Raw genomic sequence first — 24020 nt, 5'->3', positions numbered from 1 at the left:
GTGTATGTAAAGGTAGATACTAAGACCAGGCGTCCACTAGGAAGCTGACAAGACGAGGAATGCAAATTTAGTAATTCCGCACTCATTCGGCAACCTCTCCGCACTTTCTTGAAAGAGTCCGTTCACTGTCCTAAACATGTCCGGGCGTTTCCGCACCTTCGGGAGAGAGAAAATTTCCGAGTCCAAGTTTTGATTGAGACTAAAATTTGGACGCGGAAATGAACTTCCTGACACCTTCGGCAACTTGTCGTGAGGACATCGTCAGGACATCCCGCTTTTCAGCAACCCTTCCGCCCTTTCCGCATACGCTCCTGGAAGAATCCTGCGGTGCTGGCAGCTTCGTGAATGAAAGCGGAAAGGTACCCGGAACGTTTTAGGACAGCGCGGTGCCGATGTAGATCGGAAAAAAAAAATGCAAGCGCGGAGCCGCTGCGAACATGTGTGGTCAAGACACGAAGGAGTCAACAGATTCTTATGAACAAATGAATTTTGAAGGCGAAAAATCAGTACAGCATTATGCCTATATGAATCATAAAAACACAAAAGGGGGGGGGGGGGCGGTGAGGTCCCCACCCTAGCCTTGCAGCCGAAACTCTCCTCTGATGAGGAACAAAATGCCAGCATTTCCCGGTGTCAAATGAAGAAAGCACAGCAGAAGGCAGTGGATACTTTGTCAACAGTAACTAGGAAGAAGAGGAAGTAGCCCCCTCCGCTGCGAGTGAACATCTGTTTTGTTTCATTCTTTTCAGAAATCATATTCATTTGAGGGATTTTAATAGTTGCCATTACAGAGCTCATCGTTTTGTTCATTTGAAATGTGACTGCCCAGCTGAAAACCCACAAACCCATAGGTCATAATCGCTTTTTTTTTAATTTTCATTTTATGCTTAGGGCTATGTCAAAGTACTAAGTTCTAAGCTTGGAAAAACTAGAAATGTCGCTATGGCGCCATAATGCATGGTTTCCTAGGGAAATAGTGAAATTTTGAGGAGTTGACCTTGACCTTGACCCATGACTCCTAAATTCCCTCGATAATCCCTGCCAGTCAGTACATGTATATGCACCAAGTTCCATGAAGATACCTTGAACCATTTGCGAGATATGGAGAAAAAAAGTGAAATTTTAATGTTTTCACCTGACCTTTAACCTATTGACCTTTGATCTCATGACCTGAAACTTTCTCTGGAGAATGTTCATTTGGTAGTACATGTTTACACTAAGTTTCAAGAAAATACCTTCAAAAATTGCATAGATATGGTGAAAATAGTAAAATGTTGAGCATTTGACCTTGACCTTTTGACCTCTTGCTAATTTCATTCAAAAACTAGTTAAGTAATTGCCCCATCAAATATCATCCTTGGACCAAGTTTGGTAAACTTTGCTTCATTCAGTCTCGAGTTATCGCGTAAACGGATACAATTTCATGATTTGACCTTGACCTTTGATCTTTGACCCCCGCCGATTTCACCCAGAATCTAATCAAGTACTAATTGCCCCACCATACTTTACATCTGTACCAAGTTTGGTAAAATTCCACCCAATATTACTCAAGTTATCGTGTAAACAAATGCGGACGGACGTACAGACCTCCGGACGTACGGACAACCCGAAAACAGTGGCCTCTGGCACCCTTCGGGCGGAGGCATAAAAAAGTATTTATCTTATTAAAATTGGACCGTCCTAACCCATTCAAAGCGGATCAGGAATAGTGCTATCCGAGCATCTCTCACAGCTTGTATTTGAAGCAATAAGGCAAAGTTAATTTCGGCTAGTGTGACCTCAATGACGGCAGGCAGTCAACTGAGAAAAATCGAAAGTCGGCATCCAGTTAATAACCTTGCCCTATTTCCTTATAATTTCCGCATATCTAACTTATGTTGTCGGCAAGTCATCCTCTCATTCATGATTTTACCACTCCTGGTGTAATCCTAGATATGTCCGCGCTGTACGGGAACGATTAGCATATTCCGGGGTATTTCGCGCTCTTCCTGAGTGATTCCTAGGACACTCCTCGCAGTCAATCCGCGAAGATTCCTAGGAATGTCCTAGGACAAGCCGATCCGCACACTCTTTCCGCGTCTGACGTGGACAGCGTGCCGAAATCACAGAATTTGTTTCCGCAACCTTTCCTAGGCTTGTCCGTGCCCTAGCGGACGTCAGCCCTCTATAGTAATACAATTGTTCTCCTTGCTCATAATCACTGGTGCCCTTCGGTCGAGGGATACCACTTATTCTTATTCTCTATCATTCTTGATGGAGACCGTGATATGTTACGCTTGCCATTCAGAAGCAACAGTGAAGTTTCATAGCCCAATCGAACAAACTAGAAATGTATAATTTCTGTCTATTCCAAGGAGGAGAAAAAAAACCCCACAGTCTGCTATTACATAGCATTCACATTGAAAAAAATCTAGTCCTAGTAAATCTCTGAATAAGAATGAGTTTGTTGACAGCCTTTCTCATGTTTGCCGATCCGGCCTTCTTTATGGGGTTCGGGCGGCCCGAGGTCTCTCCCTCCGACTCACTTGGAGAAGGTGGAGGCGAAGTTCGCGCCCAGTCTGTGGAAGAACGAAGGGAAGCGCGCGCTCGACACTTTCTTTTCAGCTGCTTATTGCGCGTCCATTCTCTAAACAAATTCTCGAAGACATCGGCAACATCCCAGATCTGTCCTCCGTCCTTTGCAGACACCTCAAAAAACGGCAGTCCCAGCTCATCGCCTAACTCGACACCTTCTAAATGGGAGACAGCGCGATACTCGTCGTCGAGATCGTTCTTGTTTCCGACCAGCACTCCAGAAATCTGTGATGTGTGCAGCACGTTTTCTATACAGCGCTTGTAGTCGACGATATGCTCGAAGCTGGATCGATCAGTGATCGAATAGACGAATAGAAATGCATCTCCCCAGATCGCGTACCGACTTCGATGTCCAAAGTCATCCTGCAGAAAGACAAATGTCGAGGAAATGACATGCGACGATGACACTGACTTAGGCCTGCTAACTCGGGCCCCATGATTACCATAGCCTCACTAATAGTTGATGGGAACCCTTCGCCCGTCTTTCAACGATGGTTTCCACGCCCGCAGAGAAATACAATATACCAGGGTAATATTATCTTCATTTCAATGCATTCAAACAATGAGTTTGTGATTGCTGCGGTCTTGGAAATTGAGATAGAGAGATCTATCGTCCAAGTTCTGTCGTTAATATTGAAACGAAAGTCTTGATATTTTCACGTCAGTAAATGAATGTGCCGTTTGGGGTTTTACTTTGTAGCCCACTGAAATCATACTGGAGACATTTTAGTTTTGCATTGGTCTGTTTTAACCCTTCATAACAGCTAAGTTGACAATCTTGACCTTCAGACCATTTATGATTACACTTGTGCAAGGTTTGATTAACTGAAAAACATTTTTTTTTTATCGTTACTCTATTAAATGCAAAATTTTGCATTCATCGTTATTTTCATCATATTTGGCTATCACAATGATAAATATAGCAATGATGATCTGTCCTTTCGGTCATTGTCCCCTCACAATCATAAGCATTACGAACCGAGTTTGCTCCATGTTCGTGCAAACCAACGTTGATGGCGTGTATCCTGTTACACTCTTTCCCCATATTAAGTAACGTATAGTTTCAGCCAAAACAAAACCCAGCATAGGCAACGATTCGAATTATCCACTTAATGAATGGCAATACGACTGCCTTGAGCTCTTCTAAATCTGTCATCGCTCCTCTCTAGTAAATCCCTTGTCTGTTTCTGACACAACCTCTTACACTCTTCCCCTGTTGTCTAGGAGAGTCTTGTGGCTCCTGTATAAAGTCAGTGTGGATCTAGGAGTATCATAAAGAAAAGGTTACTTTAGAGATGTTGAGAGAATGGTACATAGATTAACTCATATCTCTTACTCTGTGAACTGAGTATTACTCTTTTTGGCTCAGCTACATTTTACACACGTCAAGACTTCTAAAAAGAGACGATGAGCCATAAGATTGGCTTCATCTGAAAGCTTCTAGATTCTACAAGCTACATGACAAAATGTGATTTGTATACAATGTATCCCATAATATGTATTATAAATATCTCTGCCTTCAGAGTAAACATTACCTCAAATAATACTCACATAACCAGCTGTATCTTGAATCTCCATGGTGATGTCTTTGCTGTCAATCTTCGTGTTATATCGACAGAGGTATTCTTCAGAGAAACGAGTGGGAAAAAAAATCATGTGAACAAACATGACCTCATCTTGATGAAAAGGGATGATTATTTATTGTTTCCATTAAAACGAGGTTTCTGTTCAGATCAATGGGGGGGGGGGGGGGGGGGGGGGAGGGTGTTCATGGGATTGAAACACCCCCACCCAAAAAAAAGGATAAATAAATAGGTAATTTTAAAATTTTGTTCCTCGAGCATAAAATGGAACAGATTTTTATTTTTTAGATCTTATATTGTACAAAAATACAGAGCCACACAAATAACCATGATAGGTGAAGCCCCCACTCTCGTTTCGTTGACGCTTGTGGTTGACAGTCTTATGACTCTTAGAGACTGGCTGAAAGAATTATCTTGAAAGCCAGTATTACCCAAACTCGACAGTGGCCGTATATACACGCAGCTAGGAGAAAGTGTTTTCTAACCCCCTTTTTTCTTTAGACTCGAATGTTTTGTTTTCAAATAATTTGATCTGTAAGTAAGAGAATCATGGCAACAATTACAGAATATGCTTTTTTCTTCTATTTTTATATTCCATTTCTCACCATCCTATTGTGAGAATACACACGGCATTATTGCTCCTCCCCACCCCCACCCCCGTGAGACGCACACGCAGGGCATGAGGTGAAAGATATATGAAAATGTACCCATTCATGTTTCCCCTTCATATATATTTTCTCACTTTTCTATTTATCATTTTTCCTCAAAATATTCCAACAGAAGTGTGCACCTGATCGTTGAATTTCAACCCTAGTAATGAAAAAGTTCCCTCGTCACCGAGGGGGTCTCAACCTTATACATAGGTTCATTCATTCTCAGAGAAATAGCAAAATACATGAAAAACAGAGTCTAAACTATCTTTCCTCCCACAGTTTCACACCCATGCACGATTTCTGTGACACAATATTATACAAATAGTGAATGGTCACGAGTGCGATGGTACAAGATTTTGATAGAGGCGCTCTATTAAACGAGGCGAAGCCGAGTTGAATAGTACGCCTCATCTTTCACCAAGTGCGAAATCTGGTTCCATTGCACGACTAAAGACCATGTATACACATTTTGTTTTATACAACACCTCGAACGTCAACAGATTTGGTACTCACATATTCTTGAATTTAGAACAGAAATGACAATATTTTCCGTGAAAGACGAATGAGTAGCCTCACAGTCGCAGTCACCGTATACGTACGTATGCGAAACGAAGGTGTTTACAAAAATGAGTGACAAAAGTACACGCTTATAAGCGCGCTTGTGATTGTTGAGTGCGCGCGGCACATGTTTGTTTATTGTGACATCAGAGCGCGTGCAATGGAACATTTTGGTCAAACAAAATTGCACTGCTCAGACAGACGGAGCGTGCAATGGAACTCTTCACTAAATGTCACGTGATGGGCAATCGATCAATAGGATAGCTACATTCTAAATAGGTGTTGTATAAAAACAAACATGTGCCGTGCACATGAGGCGCACTATTCAACTCGGCTTCGCCTCGTTGAATAGAGCGCCTCTATCTCTCACCTCGTGCGAAATATTGTACCATTGCACTTGTGACCATTCACTATTTGTATAATTGTGACATCGGAGCCGTGAAATGGAACATTTTGCTCAAACAAAATTGCACTGCTGACAGCCAGAGCGTGCAATGGAACTTTTCACTAAATGTCACGTGATGGGCAATCGACCAATCGGATAGCTACATTCTAAATAGGTGTTGTATAAATTACTAGATAAACTGCACATCATTGCACCTGTGATCGGCAGCTAGCGATGCTTTTACTTCAATTCTCAAGCCTTTACTTTTTGCCTTTAGTTAGAATTGAAGGTGTCCCAGGTTCTTTTCAGATTTTACTTTCTTTTTCGTCCGTTTTTGTCAATTAAGTGGCACGCATTTCTTTCTTAAGGCCTGGTCACACCTTTCCGGGCAAGCCTTGCGTGCGACTTGGGAAGAACAATTTTCACTACCCGGAGGTCCCTGCAGATGACCCGCAGATGACAGTACCTAGCACGTATCTCACCCGTAGTATCTTGGAGGTGCGCACGCAAATCCTTTTACCCGCAACCATGTTTAGTCCCTGTCACGCCTTTCCGGGCAACAGGCTGCGCGGGCTTGTTGCTTGTGGGGATTTTCCAGCATACTAGTGCCGCACAATTTCTGAGGGCGGACATGGATTTAGGCGAGTTTTGCATGTGTCTTACTTGCTCAACGCACTTTTCTTAAGTTCTACTTGCGGGTATTCTGTGTGACCTGCTCGCCAGGCGAGTGGGGGCTGACAACTCAGTAAAGGAATTCCTCTGAAGGAATGGTAGAAGTCCCATAGAATGTTATTATCTTGGTGTGCATCTGCGTGGGAGTTGCCTGCGAGCTGCTGCCGCTAAGGGCCTCCTACTGGCGTTCTGCATGGACCTCTGCGGGCAATCCCCGCGACTCACCCGGAAAAAAAATTGGGCATGCTCAAAACTTGGCTGCGGATAGATTGGACTTGCATGCGCATCTCCGGGTAACTACGGCCTGAAGTTCAAGATGGCCTACATTTCTTTGGTTGAACAGGAACCATAAAATGAAAGATGTGCAATGTTTAATCTTGGCCAATATGTCGTTAGATACCTTTGTAATACAATTCGGCTCGTCAAACTTAGTTCATGTGACTAAAGTTTGAATTATGTAGAGAAAGCTGATCCGGCATGTCTGATATGCATTATAAAAGAAAATGGTTACATTTATTAACAAGGTTTGTTATTCCGGAGGTTCATTAATCCGAAGGTCATAAGCTTCGTTATTGCTGCGGTTCAATATTCCCAAGGTTCGATAATCCGAAAATGAATTAAGGTTCTTTATTCTATAGGTTCATTAATCAGGAAATGACAAGAGGTTCGTTATTCTGAAGGTTCGCTTATCCGAAAATAAAATAAGGTTCGTTTTTGGAAGGTTATTTAATCCCCCCCCCCAAAAAAAAAGGACAAGAAGTTCGTTATGACAACGGTCCGTAACTATGACAAAGGTTGGTAAGTACGTAGGTTAGTACGAACCGTACTTATGTTTCTGGATTAACGAACCATATTTCATCTTCGGATCAACGAACCTTCGAAATGACGACCCTAATCTTATCCTAGGATCAACGAACCTTCGGAAAAACAAGCTTATTTCAGTTTTTAATCAACGAATGTTTGGAATAATGAATCTTATCTCAATTTCAGATCAACGAAACTTCGAAATCACTAACCTTATTTCATTTTCGGAATTTTGCATCATTTTCGGATTTACGAACCTCAAAGTATACGGGAATTGGGTGTTTCGGAATATCAAACTTTCGGAATAACAAACGTCACTTATTTTTGGAATTACGAATCTTTGGAATTTAGCCACAAATGTTCGGATAAACAAACCCTTTTTCATTTTTGGATTAAGGAACTTCCATGCATACGGAATTTGTTTGTTTTAGAATAACGGACATCACCCAAGATTTTCTATGTTGTTTTTTCTTTCTATTTCAATTCACTTCCGTAACAAGGGTGAATAATGGATTTGTAACTGCATGTAGAATTAGATTGGAGATTTCCATCGATTACACATACTGAACATATATGAAGAGCTTGCTTCCAAAAGGCGCTAAATCCATCATTTTTCAATGGATTTAGCGCCTTTTCGTTGAAAGCTCTTCATATATTGTTTAGGATATGACGTTAAAGATGTCATATTTCTACGGTTGCCTCATCCTAAATGTGAATATAATCATATACAATGAATGAAAGAAGTGTATTGGTTGATTATGACACAAGTTATATTTTCATTTAAAAAGAGAAATTAAAACTATTCATTGGGTTGTTTTACTATTTTGAAAGCATTTGTGTGTTTTTCTTATACACATGTATATATTGAGAAATACTGATATCTCTCATTAACACCCCTACTTGTACGTTCATCTTTAACGACTTCTTTCCCGAAGTAAAAAAAAAATGAGATTGCATGCGACCGATGTCCTTTATTAGCTCAGTTGATCCGGTCAGTACTTCAAATTGATGCGACATCTACTTACCTTTCTTGTATGCCACTTTATATATTGCATTGTTGTTTCATAATTATCCAATTATCAAGTCATTTTGTTAAGGTGACTTTTGTGACTTTTCCCTCCATTATTGTAATATTTTTCTGAGAATGACCCAAATGCCCATACATAATGGGTTTAGGTTTTCAAATAACTTGATCGGTTAATGAGAAAATCATGAAAAAAAATATATACAGCACTTAGTTTGTTCAGCGATTTTTTATTCAACTTAAATATAGCGCCAACGTACTGTCTTACTTTGTCGAATGAAAGTTTTCAGAAATATTCCACCCAAAGTGTCCACCAGGTCGTTGAATTTCAAATCTAAAAATGCATAAGCTTCCCAGTGCGGGGGAGGGGGAGGGGAAGGGGTTGTATATCCTCCCCTCCAACCCGCATCATCCCCAGCTTGGTCGCTGAACTAAAGCTTCGGTTACACCGGAGCCGAATCAGCTGCGAATCCACCCGAATACACGTATTCGGGTGGATTCGGGAGCATTCTGTTCTCCTTCCCAGAATGGGTAAAAATTCGGGAGGGATTCTGGAACATTCGTGGAGGGATTCGGCTCGTTTTGAAATGTTCAAACCAGCCGAATAACTTCAAAACTACTCCCGAATGTGCCCCGACAAATTTCATTCGGGCCACATTCGGAATGTATTCAGATGGAATTCGGATGGATTCGGGGAAGTATTCGGGGCATTCTGGGCAGATTCGGCTCTATTCGTGATATTCGGGTCCATTTGGCTAAATTATGTAAATTGTGGAACCTTTCCATTACAAAAAGTCTACACGCGAACGGTGACAAACAGATAATGAGCTATGACGTAGATCCGTCACTTGCATACCACCAATCATAGTGCGTTGAGCGTAACAGAATACATATTAATGATGCAATCACGCGCCGCAAATGCTACGTTGAGCTAATGTATTAATGAAATATGAATAGTAATAAAGACGCGCGCACCTATTTTCACGTCACGAATTTGCGTACGCGCTACGTCACGATCACGCGTTGACCCGATGCGACCTCGTAAGGCCAATGACATTTAGCCAATCAGCGTAGCGTATTCAACTGAGAAGCACGCAGGGACGCGCCATTGCTTCAGTGTATGAACATATTGGTGGGTTACTCACTCGGGGCTAAACTGACATGGTTTATGAATATTGAAAAGGTAACGATGGCGAAGTTTCACGAAATTCCTCCAAACTCAGTATAAATACACTTAAGTATTTGCTGCAACTCACTAGGCAGGTGCATTGTACAAAAACAAGAGGTATGGCAGTAAAATAACCCTTCCAAAACGGCCTTCAGGCTCACAGTTGGCACACGTGGTACCGCGCCGTCAATGTAAAATTGCGTGTTGTCGTAGAGCGGATTGCGTTTGAGTGAGAAATGACACCTAATTTTCAACTCGAAAGGTACCGATTTAAAATTTTCACAAAACTCTACAAATGAGGTATGTAGAGCAAGTTTGAAATCTAGATTTTCGTAAAAACCAGGTGCATTTAAGCAAAAAGACATATTCTGGGAGGTATGAGTTCGTAAAGTCGAGAGTCCGTGTAAATGTGCTATACCTGATTGTGCGCTCTGTGCGGTGCATTTAAAAACGCTCGTTTCCTATGGAGGATGTCACCGCACTTTTTGTAATGTGAATGAAAAAGAACCCAATTTCATTTCTTGATGAACGAACCATCGGAAAAACGAACCTTAATTCATTTTCGGATTTACGGACCTTCGGAGTAACGAACTTCATCTATTTTTCGGAATAACGAACGCTCTGAATAACGCCATAAAATGTTCGGAATAACGCGCCTAATCCATTTTGACGCCCCCCCCCCCCCCCGCTACCCTGGATCTGCCACGAACAAACTAGAAACTACAGTCACCCATGTACTTACTCATAACACTAAAATTAGCTATCTCTCCTGAATCTAGATAGAAGATTCGTTTTTAGCTAAAAAAAAAAGAGAAAAACTCTACCAAATGCTGGAAGAGCTCAGAGTACATGTATCATACTTTAAAGGCCAGAATGCCATTTTCGGCTCACACATGCTAAATCAACTCATTTGAAAACACAGGACTACATGTACATTACTGTGTGACTAAGCTGCGTGTACCATTCAAGTAGGCCTACTTTGTTCGTCAAGTCACATACTGGGTATAGGCCTATGCAGTGATATGTAATAATGTACTAATTATCTTATTTTCACCCCGTGATGTCCTCTTGAGTTTTAATGCCCCCGTGATTCTACTCCTTTCACCGCGCAAAGTATGGCGTCTGTAATCATTACTATGGCGGACTGGGTGGTCTACTCACCGAGAGTGGGGTCGTACTCGCCGATGAATCTCCTGGTTGTGTAACGCACCGTAATGGCTAGAGGGTATTGAACAAAAAATGACATGGTGAGATGGACAGTAAATCTATCATAGCTAGAAGTAAACAACAACACAAAACAAAAACAATCAATATAACTACAAGCAGTTTTTGCACATTTGCACGATCATAATTCTAAATAATATGTCTTGAGTCAGAAACAGCAACTTTCAAGCACCATGACATCATTTCACCACTTCAGGTAAAGGGAAAGTGACTAGCCAGAGTGCTAAACATAGGAAAACCAAACTCGATTGACAGAGTAAGAAAAACAGGGACACAAATTTTGAATTGTATTTTGCATTATCATACATAGTTTTGCTATCTAGATTTATGATTATAATCATCGTACATCCTGGTCGTACTGATTGGTAATGATCTACAGTATTTGCATAGATTCATGACTTATATTTTTGCTTCTTTTCCATTGGCATGGAAGTTGTTTAGATGACTGTTTTTGACAGATCTGTACCTGTTTTCCCAACACCAGGTACCCCGAGAAGAACGACCCGAAACGTCAAACCTCCCGAACTCGGGTCATCTTTCTTTGTGCCTGGCGACGTCGAGTCAGCTAGATCCGTGGTCGGGTAGCCCGGTATCACTGTCGAGGCTCGACGTCTTCTCGGTGTGCTCATAATGATCTCGATTCTCGAGTTTTAACCTGTAGGGATAGCTGGTGGAGAGTTACAAAATAGCTTGCACTTTTCTAAATACTTTTTGCGCTGTTCTTTTAGATCCTTTCATTTTTGGAATTCATTTGTTCGTATCCTGTTGACGGCGTTCTTTTTTCCCCTTTTTTTTTAATAATAACGTCTTCTTTATTCAGGGTAGCCTTTTCAGTGTTGCCACTGCTGTACCAGAGAACCCTGCCATTATTATTACCCCAGGTACCCATTTTGTACACCTAGCTCTGTCGAGAGAGACGTGTTGAGTAAAAACATCTTGTCTACGGATGTAAGTACTGGGCGGGAATCGAACTCGGGTCCCCAATAGGGAGTCAGGAGTCTTATCCACTGTGCCACAGCGCCTCATATGACAAACTAGAAGAAGCTAAAGCAGCTTACGTCAGAGATCGAATGACTATTACTGCCACCTCAATATACATGGTGGCTTGTAATTCCAGCAAATGATGGCTTCAAACACACTGACAGATCTTATCTCAGTGAAGCCAAACTAAAATTACGCCCCTCCCCCCCCCCCCCCCCAAAAAAAAAAAAAAAAAAAATCAATCAATCAAATTCACTTTCAGGCACGTAGGATATGTGTTTGTAGATGCCCTACCACAGTTGAGCCAATTAACTTGAAACGTTTCCCACGAGCATCAGTTCTGAGCGAGACGGCCAATGTTCGTCGTGTGCATTATTGGTTAGTTCTTGGTGGCAACTTAGTGCTGATGCCACGTGCACACAACGTCTGTCCCATCCTCGCGCGTCAAAGCATTGTTCGCCATCACGTCATCTTCAGAATAAGTGGACCTTTTTCCCATTTAGATGCGCCCTCATGAGGTCATCTGCAGATTACATGAACAGAATGTGCTAGATATTACCAGGGAGGTGGGCCCACCTCCCTGATATCATAAACGTTCGTTTCGTACGATGCGATACCATAAAGTATAATCCCATTTCCCAACAAAATATTACGAGTTTTTGCTGGAGACTGCTTTGAAAACATACTTATGACTAAAAAACTGTTTCTCTCTCCTTGTTTGTTTCATACCATCTGCACTACATTCTGCACCCATTTCCATTCCCTTGGTAAAAGATACACAATATCCATATTCACTGCATGTAGATTTCTCTCTTTTCTTCCTTCCCCAGTCATATTACGTCCAGTAAGGCCAATCTGATTCATATTGAACTTAGTCAGCGATACGAGGTGGAGAGAGGTATGAGATGAGGAGGGCTTTCCATTTCTTCTTAAAATTGTACTTGGCAATTATCATGTTCTAAATTTTCTCTGTTCACAACAACTCCTACATCTTCGCATTCTAGAACAACACCAGATAGAACCTGGTGTGAATTGCACTGTTATGTCATCCGTTCAGTTAAAAGGGTAAATTATATGTACGCCTGTATACTATAGAACAGGTCTCCAAATACAAATACAAATCATATCTGACAATGAGCTAATGAAGGTATTTGCAAAAATTGCAACTTAAACATTTTGCATTGAGTAACAATGGTAAATGAAAAACAAACAATCCAAACAAAGAAGATTCATGCTGGTGTTAATGGTGAAATGAATTTTATACGTTTCTCTCAATTTCCACATCCTTGGACTGTTTTTCGTTTTGGGTTTTTTTTTTCCTTCATGGTCGGTTCCTGAGAAATTTTCGTGGGCGATTGGGGCCGCTTTCAATGCGCTTGAGTTGCGTTTTACGCGTTGCTTCCACGTTAGAGTTACGAATATGTCGCTTTCAATATACGCTCGCGAGCCGATTGTGAATTGCATACGCTCGAGACAGTACCACAGGAAAATACCACATCCCTGTGGTATTTTGGGACATTTACCACAGGACAATACCACACAGGAGTACCACTCAGGAATACCACACAGAAGTACCACACAGCAAAACCTGAGAAAATACAACAGCAAGTACCACAGGAAAATACCACAGGATATTCCTGTGGTATTTTGGGACATTGCCATTAGACAATGCCACACAGCAGTACCACACGACAAAACCATACAGTATCGCACAGCAGTACCGGTAAACAGAAGTACCACACAGCGAAACCTGCTAAAATACAAAGAAAGTACCACAGGAAAATGCCACAGGATATTCCTGTGGTATTTTTGGACATTTACCACTAGAAAATACAATACAGCAGTACCACACAGGAGTACCACACAGCAAAAACATACAGTATCGCACAGAAAAAAGTATTCTTCTCCTCTATGCATAACCATTAAGATGAGTCACGCATTTTTGTTGTTGTTGTAAGAAACAACAATAAACTCAAAGGCAGCCCCCATCCCCCCACCCAAAAAAAATACATATGTGTGTGTTTGTGCTGATCGTTACTTTTGAAAAAGATACAGCGTGTTCCCCTGGTCATGATAGACCAGGCCTTTCCCACCCGCATATAACTACTCGACAGAAACAGTGATAATTAACAGATTATTAAATGACCTTCGGATTATCGAACCCTTTTCATTGTCGGATTAACGAGACTTTGGAATGAGGAATATCCGCAAAAACGTAACAATTGATGCGATTTTATGCAAAGCTAATTCATGTTAGGACTACCGAACCTTCGGAATAACGAACGTATTTCATTTTTTAGACTTACCTATCTTCGGAATAACAAACATCCCGGCAAATATCATCGCAACTTTACCCACCTTTGTTTCTCATACTTCCTGCTCCTTTTAAGATTTGGTGTTTCTCAAAAACAATGAGCCCTACAGTCACTACATTATAAGCACTTTATTTGCTCTGAAACAGTTTTCCGAGCATTGAACGTCTTTAATGTTGTTGAATTTCTTATTATCAATAGATACAATCAAGTAATCAAGTATAAGGAAGTATAATCAAGTATAAGGAAGCAAGTTATTTTGTGATCTAAAAAAGAAAGGACAAAAATACTGCAAGTAGTGGCAATGAGTACGAATACGTAAATAATGCGTAAATGTGTCGGGAACGTAACGTATCATTGACTTTCATTGAGAACACTCATTTCTTGAACTACATGTACTGGTAAATTCGAAATGACTGAACTCGGCCTGCGCGCCACTAAATACCACGTAGGTCCTACTGGCACCTCATAAGGAGGTGCTCTGCGCAAGCCCAAATTTGTGCAAGTGTCAGGGTAGCTTTTGGGACGCCATGATACGAAGCAGTGCGCAAGTCTAGTTTCATGCAAGTGTCAGGGTGGCATAAGCTCGGCCTACATGGCGCTAAATGGCACGCCATAGTGCGGTGCAGTGCGCGAGCCCAAATTCGTGCAAATGTTACCAAAGATCCTTCACTCCAATAGGATCTTTGGTGTCACGGTGCCTAAAATTCACGACAAGTACAACGTTCGGAAGGATGCTGGCCAATGCCGGTCAATGTCTCTTCAGTCCAAGGTCAGTCCTTCCAAAGACGGGGGGTTAGAGGGTCAAGGAAGGACATTTTGGGATACATGATAATATTGTTTGTTGAATTTATCAAATTCATTGTATTAAAAAAGACGGAAAAGAATGGTTAGATGTATCGGGAACGCCGATGCTTAGTTGATCGCCCGGAGGGCCCCACTAAAATTTGGAAGGTGGGAAAAAAAAAGGGGGGGGGGGAAGGCGTGTATACTGTATGTATGTGAAGCCGTTCTCTTTCAACTTTTTTTTTTCAAGTAAGATTATAATACATATATTGTTCAAATATTTTACTCAAAGTACGCACCTGATCGTTGAATTTCAGTTCTGATTGACGTGTGATGCAAAATCTCTCTTTACCCTCCCCCTCTGTGCCCCTTTCCCTAGCCTTAGTACACTTGCTAGATTGAAGAAAAAAAAATCTTAATAATTCTGAGTGTCCAAGATATCGCTAAAAAAAAAATAGAAATGTCGCTATGGTGACTGGTATGCCTCCTCCATAATGCATGGTTCTCCCAATAGGTGTGTAGTACAATGTCTTTACAATGTGTGATTACAGTTATACATAACTGGCAAAATATTGCAATGACAGGTTTGTCTGAAATGTCTTGAATGTTCACTTTCCTTGAACTAGGTTTGCTATTGTCTACGAGTGCAGGTACATGTATTTGGGGAATTGAGGATTTTCACTTTATACAACTGTTGACCGACCCTTTTATTAGTTTGTAGGTATTGAGCAATTTTCAAGGTATGAAGAAAAAGTGTAATTACAGTATGAAATATCACTTTTTTAATTTTGCATTTTAGTCTGTCCTTTGACCCTTAATCTTGACCTTTGACCTTTTGGCAGGAAATTCCCCAGAGAATCTCCATTAGGTAATAGGCCTACATGTATAATACATATTAAGTTTTAAAAACAATCCTGTAAGCAATGCATATATACTGGTATATGAGGGAAATAGTGAAATTTTGAGGAGTTGAACTTGACCTTTGACCCCTGACTATTGACCCATGACCCTTTAATTCCCTAGATAATCCCTGCCAGTCAGTATATGCGTATGTACTAAGTTCCATGAAGATACATTAAACAATTTGCTAGAAAAGTGAAATTGTAACATTTTCACATGACCTTTGACCTTTTGACCTTTATCTTATGACATGATAGTCTCTCTGGAGAATCTTTCCGCAATAGTACATGTCCACACTAAGTTTTAAGAAAATACCTTCTGGCATTACATAGATATGGGGGAGAAAGCAAAAATTTTAGCATTTTACCTTGACCTTTTGACTTTTGACCTTGTGCCAATTTCACAAAAAAAAATTACTCAATTAATTGCACCATCATACGTCATCCTTGGACCAAGTTTTGTGAAAGTTGCTTCATCAAGTTTTTAGTTATTGCGTAAACAGATAAATTATAGGACGTTTGTACGCACGTACGGACAGACGTACGGACGGACAACCCGAAAACATAATGCCTCTGGCACCACTTTGTGGCGGAGGCATAAAAAAGTTCCTTCATCTACTTATGGGAATAATCCATTCTAACTAACCCTCTCCTCGCTCAGTTTCTCTTATCAGATTTACTACATTTTTTGACAATTTCTCAAATATTCCATCAAATATGCGAATATGATATGTAACGAGCAACAAATGGAGCCGGAACTCACAATGTTGGTTACTGATGTTCTCTTTTATTCGCAGGTTCTGATCGTCTAAACTGAACCCTGAAAAACATCATGTACAAGAGATAATGAGTACATTGTATTGTCAATGAATACATGAATGAATATAAATGTGATGAAGTTCATCAATGTAGCATACACAGTTTTAATTCAATTGTGTTCATTCTTAATCGTTAATTTCGTTGCATCGTTATACATCGACAATCACTAGCATAAATACTGCAACATGTAATTGGCACATAGTCGTTGATTATATTGACATTTCACAGTGAATGGTTAAATTTTGATAGTTCACGCTATGCTCATTGAGTATTTGTTTTAACTGCATATTTATAGCTATTCAATTACAGATACATATTTACAGTAGCAAATCTCTAATTCGCATTAGGTTTATCTCTATACAGAGTTAAGTTTATGTCAGAAGTTCTGGCACAGACTCCAATGTGAAAGCGTTTGTATGGCTTAACTGTATCACTAGCGTTCTCTAACAGGTGTTACATGTGAAAGCTCCTAGGTCGTAAATGTGTCAAAAATGCTCTCTCCGCTGACCAGAGAGGATTGAATGACCTTAGGTCCAAAGTCCGCTCACTAGGTTAAAGTGAATTTCCTCTGTTTTCTAGAATCTTGACGTCACAGTGTTTCTTGCTCGAATGAATTTTCTACAATGTTCTTGAAGTTCATATCTCGCTAAATAACATGAACAAGTATAGTCACATTATTAGAATAATAATGTAATTAGCAGATATCACATATAGAGAAGTTAGCATGATTGCAACTCAATCCAGCAAAGGAGAGATTGATATCCCAATAATCTTTTATACAACTCAACATGATGAAGCAAGATTCAATTTTCTCAAAGAACCAACAGTTTGCATTCAATACTGGAAATATAAGTTCTCTATATAGACTTATACTGCTAAACGCTCACATCATCTTCAATAGGCAAGATATGGAAATAAAAGAGTGAAGAAGAGTGAAGAAGAGTGGAGAAGAAGGAGAAGAGAGAGGAAGGGGGTCTCCTAGTGCATACACCAATATGACTAGAATATTACATTCACGAGTGTTTACTCCACAATGTAATCACGCACAATGTCACCATGCAATCAAGATGTTGTGAAAGCAGCAATGAACATTATCTCCAAATTGTCGAGTCTATCTTTTAACCAGCTTTTTCCAACAAATTCTTCCTTTGTCAACTCACCTTAACTTAACGTCCACATACATAATGTAGGAGCTCGATAACCGATAAACAATGTCATAGCAACCAATTCGAATCTGAGGCAGGTTTGAGCCATGCATTTCAGATATCAGATATATATGAACAATGAAATCTCATAGTGTGTCCACGCACATTCTTATCACTCTGTCCAACATTACAGAGAACACCTATTTCAACTCAGTTTGAAATGGCAACAATGTTATCATTGATCTACAGCGCAAGTGGCAGCTCATGGATAATCCTAACATTATCTGGACAACAACCAGGCCTAGACTTGAACTAGACTTCACAGATTAAGTTTGACAAAGAAGATAACTTACCCCTGCCGGCGACAAAGATAGCTGACTCTCGCGAATTCTGCTGCACAATATGTCGATGCTTTCCCGTTGTCAAAGATTCCAATATGAAGTGAGGAGAGGAAAACTTCTCTAATTATTGGGTTTAGGACCATTCCCAAAGATACATTTTAACTTTAAATTCCAATCCATCGATGCACAGTCCTACGTCACTTTTACTGCCACCTTGTTTGGGTGGATGGCTATGAGGTCATAGCTTGACCCAAGGAGGGCAGAGAGTGGACATTATGCCCAAATTCGGCAAGTAAAAGTGGAGAATGTGACCGGAAGGATTGGACTTCCTGAATGACGCAGGATGACTCATTAAAAAAAATATTTCTATGTTACAAGTGCGACTTGCTAACGTCTGCAAGAATCTCCTCAGTAACGGTTGGCGGCGGCTTTCCCTGCAGCCTAGCCGAGCGCCTTGGGAGTGGAGCTGACTCCGGTCCATCTTCTGGGCGCTCCCCTGCTTTTTCCAAACCAGGGAGGTCGTCCTCCCTCGTGATGGCTGCCTCGCCGTCATCCGTCACTGGTACCTTGGCACAGTCGCCTCGGTTGACGTCCACGTCATCACTGGTGACGCCACTATCGCCCTTGCCTCCTTCATGCTGCACCTGCGTAGAGTTGGTAGACATTTCTGGTACAGCTGTCAACTTCACGTGGACCACCATCGGGCTGCTGTCGTCGCTCTCCTGTTCTGGCACATCTGGACTTTTACCTGGGAATGCCTCTGCCTCCGTTGGGACGTCAGGTGCAATGTCAGGGACGAGTTGTCGACTTTCCAGGATGTTACGGAGGTGTATAGCCTTCTCCTCGTGTGCCTTATCACCATGCAAGGGAGCCACAATGTAGACATTGCCTGTTGGGTCTGGTCTAGCAACAACCTTGTAATCTTGTTTCTTCCCAACACTCGGTTCCGAAGGAAGACTCTGGCTCCTATACGAAGCCCGTCGTCAGTCGCCTTGGCGTTCGCCCGTGCCTGTCGTCAAAGAGCTTGCTTCTCCGTCATGTTAGCAGCAGAGCTGTTGGGGGTCTGCAGACGGTGGTGGTGTGAGGACTACCAGTCTTCTGCATCCTCATCTTGCTGCGTGGCTGGTCCTAACATATGGTCAATTGGTAATGTCGACTCCCGACCGTAGAAAAGATAGAAGGGCAAAAACCCTGTGCTAGAGTGAGGTGTACAGTTGTAAGAATAAACAATCTCAGGCAGGAATTCAGTCCGCTTCTTCTTCTGCTGTGGTTGGAGAGTGCGAAGACGATCATGGAGCGTGCGATCGAAACGCTCACACTGACCATTACCTTCTGGGTGATATGGTGTTGTCCTGGTTTTCTGGATACCATAGAGGGCACAGAGTTCTTGGATGATGTGACTTTCAAAGTTCCTTCCATGATCACTGTGGATCCTTTTTGGCACCCCGAATCGGACAAACCAGTGGTTGACAAGGAGCTTTGCCACAGTTGAGGCCTTCTGGTCCCGAGATGGTCCAGCCTAGATGAATTTAGCGAAGACATCTGTCATCACCAGCACGTTCTCGATCTTCCCACTTGGCTCTAGCGTGGTGAAGTCGATCGCAAGGATCTCGAGCAGCTTCTTGGCAATGAGCGATCCCATCGTAGTCTTCACTCTGGGGTTACTGGACTTTGAAAGCAAGCACCTTTGACAGCCTTCACAGTATTTCTTGACGTCATCAGCAATGGAGGGCCAGTAGCATATCTTTGACGGGCTAGATCAGTTGTTTTCTCTGAGGCTGGATGTCCAACTTGGTCATGGACAGCCTGAAGCAACCGTCCATTCAAGGTCCCTGGAACTAGCAACTGGTAAGATTCCGAATCAGCAATCAGGTCTTTCGGACAGCTTTTGATTTGGCCATCAACTGCCGTGGTGAAGGTTGAACTTTTTTGGACTTGTAAACCAAGACCTTAGAGAGAGTTGCGTCGCCATGTTGCATCCTTACAAGATCTTCCTTGGGGATGGACGGTAGGGTGAATGCTGAACCCACCTACTTGTCAGGAACTTGATCATGACACTGCAACTCTGCCACCTCTTCGATTGTCGTTCTTAGTGCAGCCGGCAAAATAGTGCCTCTTTCCGGGGTCGTGGTCTCAGGGCAGCATTCCATCTTTTCCAATCTCCCCACCTTTGCAGTAGAGTTGAGGTAACTAAGCGGATTATTGTCCGTGTACACCGTAAAGCTAGCTCCAATCAGGTAGTCCCTAAACTTTTCTGCTGCACAATATCTCGATGCTTTCCCGTTGTCAAAGATTCCAATATGAAGTGAGGAGAGGAAAACTTCTCTAATTATTGGGTTTAGGACCCTTCCCAAAGATACATTTTAACTTTAAATTCCAATCCACCGACGCACAGTCCTACGCCACTTTTACTGCCACCTTGTGTGGGTGGATGGCTATAAGGTCATAGCTTGACCCAAGGAGGGCAGAGAGTGGTAATTATGCCCAAATTCGGCAAGTAAAAGTGGTGAATGTGACCGGAAGGATTGGACTTCCTGAATGACGGAGGATGACTCATTTTCCAAAAAAAACTTATTTCTATGTCACTCTGTTTTCATTTTGATTATCAGAAATCTTTCTTTCCTTTTGTTTTAGCAAAATGTTACACTTATATCTCAATTTGAACTTTAAAAAAGAAAAAGCTCCCTCGTGTGGGAATTGTGGGGATAGCCCTCTCCCACGCCTTCTCCCTGCTCGCCTCCACCCCCCTTCTCCATGCATAGACTATGGCTGCAGATAGTTTTCCAAATATAATATGTCACAAAATGTGAGCATCAGATCATAACAACATAAAATCTCTCTCGTGTAGAAGGGGGAATAGGGCTTACCCCCTGTCACATCCACCTGCTCTGTTTACTTCCACAGACCTGCTACACTTCTCTGATTGAGATATTTCCAGATACAGATATGTGAGTCATGTCGTTGAATTTAAGTTCTAAAATGAAAAAGCTCGTCGAATATGAGAGGGGTATCTTCCCATCCTCCCACTGCTTGGTTCCCTCTATAGACTTGGTACACTTTTGCGAATTACAATTTCCGATTTTTCATAAAAGAAGTGTGCTTCAGATCGCGTTGTTTCAATTCTAAAACCGCAAAAGCTCCGTCGAGCGGGAGGGGGCACCCCTCCCACACACTCAGTGATAAACACGCGGAATAAGAGTTGCGATTCTGAGATTAAATTCATTAACACTGTCCTGAAAAAGCCTTACCTTTATTTCCCTTATTTGCTGGAAAAGTATTTTTCCAGAAGTTTGCACTAGATGGCTAAATTTCACGTCTGAAAATGCAACATCACCCTCGTGCGGGAGCAGAATCCCCCCCCCCCCCCCGGAAGCCAAACATCTCGATATTTGGATCGAGAAGTTTGGGTTACTAGAGCACGTGCTAGTAGACTTGTCAAGGGGGTAAACGCTGCATTTTTTCAGTACAAATGTCCTATTTGGCACAGATGTTCCCTAGGACATTCAAAAAATTTTCATCTAAAGAGACGCTTTGTATCTATGGAAATAAGCCTTAATTTGCATAATTTATGCAAAAATACATATAAAAATTAATAAAAGATATACGTGCATCCAGCAGAAATACCTAATTTGATATGATTACTCTATAGAGGATGTGGAAACAATTCCTGCAAAAATTGATTTCATACCTATGAAAATAAACAAAAAAATTTGCATAGTTATGCAAGTTGTTGTGCAAAAATCTGCATTTTTGAAAGAATTCCTAATCTTTTAAGCACTGGATCTTGTAGTATAAAGTTTGAACCTGGGATGGATGTTCCTCAGGTCAAAAGAAAATGATTCGTCTAAAGAGACAAACTCTCTCTATGCGAACAACCTATTATTTGCATTTTATGCATATCAATACCTATACATACTGCAGATAATCAGAACAAAAAAAAAAAACCAAACAAACATGTCACAATGTCTTGAATTACTTTGCAATTAATATCCAAAAAGCTAATACGATAAGACAATATTCTCGCAACAAAACTCTTCAGTTGCTTAAAATGTTTCCATATTCTTTAATCAATATAATCAAATGTTATGCATGAATTATGTAAATAAGTAGACAAGACATGAGATTTCGAAACATACTGACCGTTAAAATCATATTTGCTATCAATTTCCCTCGTTGCGCTCGTTGCATGAATGCTTTGCAGGGGGGGGGGGGGGGGGGATAGCAAATGATAGTGACAATCTTCAATATAATTATGCAAGTATAACAGTAGGGCCTACATTGGAACAGCTCTGATGTATGCAAATCGGAACGATATTGCTTACAAAAGGAACCTTTTTTGTCCTTGCAAACAGTACATATCTGAGGTCACGGTTAGAAAATAATTACAAAACATCACTACCATAAGGAAAGTGTGAATTCTGATTTTCATTGTATTTTGTAGGCAACCAAGCGAATAAGAGGCTTCTTACATCGAACTTATTATAAACTTAATGTGCAAACTGTGTGGGTGCAAGGGTATCTGTACACATTACGAACTTACAAGCTTGAGTTAGAAACAAAGTCTGTTTCTGAAAAAAAGTTCCCTCAGTATACTATGAGCTGCTATGGCATGGAAACTGTGTTAGTAAATTTATACACAATAATATTGTGATAAGGCAATAATTCATGCAACAAAAAAAATGTCATGTGAACAACATGGGAGATGTTATACTTTAAATCAAATAATCCTAGTCCCTGACTTAAATCAGTCAATTTCAACAATAAATCAAATCAGAAATAATATGTTCATAGCCATAAATGATTACAAGTATATTAGATGGCCTTTACAATTACTAGGATGTGATTTGTCGACAGATCGTCACGTAATATACTGATTGCGAGGATCGTAAATGTCATATTCTCCCTGGTTGTGATTATTATCCCTTGGAATAATGTAACTCCTTGGCGGTCCAAAGAATGTTATATTCCACCACATACCCGCTAATATCAGTATAGATGATCGTGACCTACATGTTCTTTAAGCTTTTTCCAAAAAAAAAAACAATATCTTAACTGGTTTTGGGTAAAGATGTCAGAGGATTAAAAAAAATCACACAGGTAAAAATGTAAAAGGTAAGAATGTCAGATGTTATACATGTGTGCATCAAAATTAACTTTCATGTGACCCACATATTAAATGCAATGACGGTGATGACTATATAATATCACTGAATTCCATGTCCTTTCCTACGTATCAAGAGGAAACAAAAACACTTGAGAGGGGAGGGCTTAACCTTTTTTTCCCTAACATATATGTAGGCCTACTAACTTTCGTGATATATTGATTCACATTCAAAATATGGAGGAAAAAGTGAAATATATCACTCTCATTTGAGCTTTGACCTTTTGGCAGGATATTTCCCAGAGAATCATCATTAGGTAAAAAATATATACATTAAGTTTCAAGAAAAATCTATACAAGCATTGCGTGAATATGAGGGAAATAGTGAAATTTTGAGGGTCCAGTTGACCTTGATCTTGACTCCTGACAATCCCTGAATATCCCTGCCAGTAATGGGGATACCAAGTTCCATGAAGATACCTTGAACCATTTGCGAGATACGGAGAAAAAATGAAATTTAAAAGATTTTAAAAATTCCACCGATCCTTTGACCTTTGACCTCTTGACCTCAAACTCTCTCTGGAGAATCTTTATTTGGTAGTACATGTATGCAGTCACTAAGTTTCAAGAAAATACCTTCAGGCATTGCATAGATATGGGGGAAATAATGACATTTTGGGCATTGACCTTGACCATTTTGACTTTTGATCTCTTGCCGATTTTACTTAACAACTGCTTGATTGTTCGTCCCATCATACGTCATCCTTCGACCAAGTTTGGTGAAATTTGCTTGATCCAGTCTTGAGTTATCGCGTAAACTGATACAATTTCATGAGTCGACCTTGACCGTTGATTTCTGGTATATTTGGGTATTGATATGCACAATATGCTAACTAGGTGGTATTTGCACAGAGAAATAGTGTTTTGATATTACAAACCATTTCCTTTTGACTAAACAATATGCATACTACTTTGGTAGTTTTATCATGAA

The 24020-nt window shown here is 40.8% G+C and overlaps 1 protein-coding gene across 1 annotated transcript; it reads right to left on the bottom strand.

Moving 5' to 3' along the window:
- Nucleotides 1–2394: 2394 nt before the first annotated feature.
- LOC139714831 (ras-related and estrogen-regulated growth inhibitor-like) lies at nt 2395–11274 on the bottom strand. Its single transcript, XM_071626486.1, has 4 exons — nt 11112–11274; nt 10583–10639; nt 4126–4199; nt 2395–2937 (listed from the first exon to the last, which is right to left on the bottom strand). The coding sequence occupies exons 1-4, from the start codon at nt 11272–11274 to the stop codon at nt 2395–2397; spliced, it is 837 nt and encodes a 278-aa protein (XP_071482587.1).
- Between the last annotated feature and the right edge of the window lie 12746 nt (nt 11275–24020).

This window comes from Diadema antillarum, unplaced genomic scaffold (genome assembly GCF_040938485.1).
Source record: "Diadema antillarum isolate AM-2024a unplaced genomic scaffold, OU_Dant_1.0 seq00002461_RagTag, whole genome shotgun sequence".
NCBI classification, from domain to species: Eukaryota; Metazoa; Echinodermata; class Echinoidea; order Diadematoida; family Diadematidae; genus Diadema; species Diadema antillarum.
The sequence above is the reverse complement of the archived record's forward strand: the minus strand, read 5'-3'. Positions and strand labels throughout refer to the sequence as shown.

What these genes read in the sequence shown, in the direction of transcription:
- LOC139714831 (XM_071626486.1), bottom strand. Translation starts at nt 11,274, where the DNA reads ATGAGCACACCGAGAAGACGTCGAGCCTCGACAGTGATACCGGGCTAC. An exon ending in ACCTGGTGTTGGGAAAACAG is followed by an intron (nt 10,640 to 11,111) that starts GTACAGATCTGT and finishes AATACCCTCTAG; the next exon opens with CCATTACGGTGCGTTACACA. An exon ending in CGAGTACGACCCCACTCTCG is followed by an intron (nt 4,200 to 10,582) that starts GTGAGTAGACCA and finishes GTTTCTCTGAAG; the next exon opens with AATACCTCTGTCGATATAAC.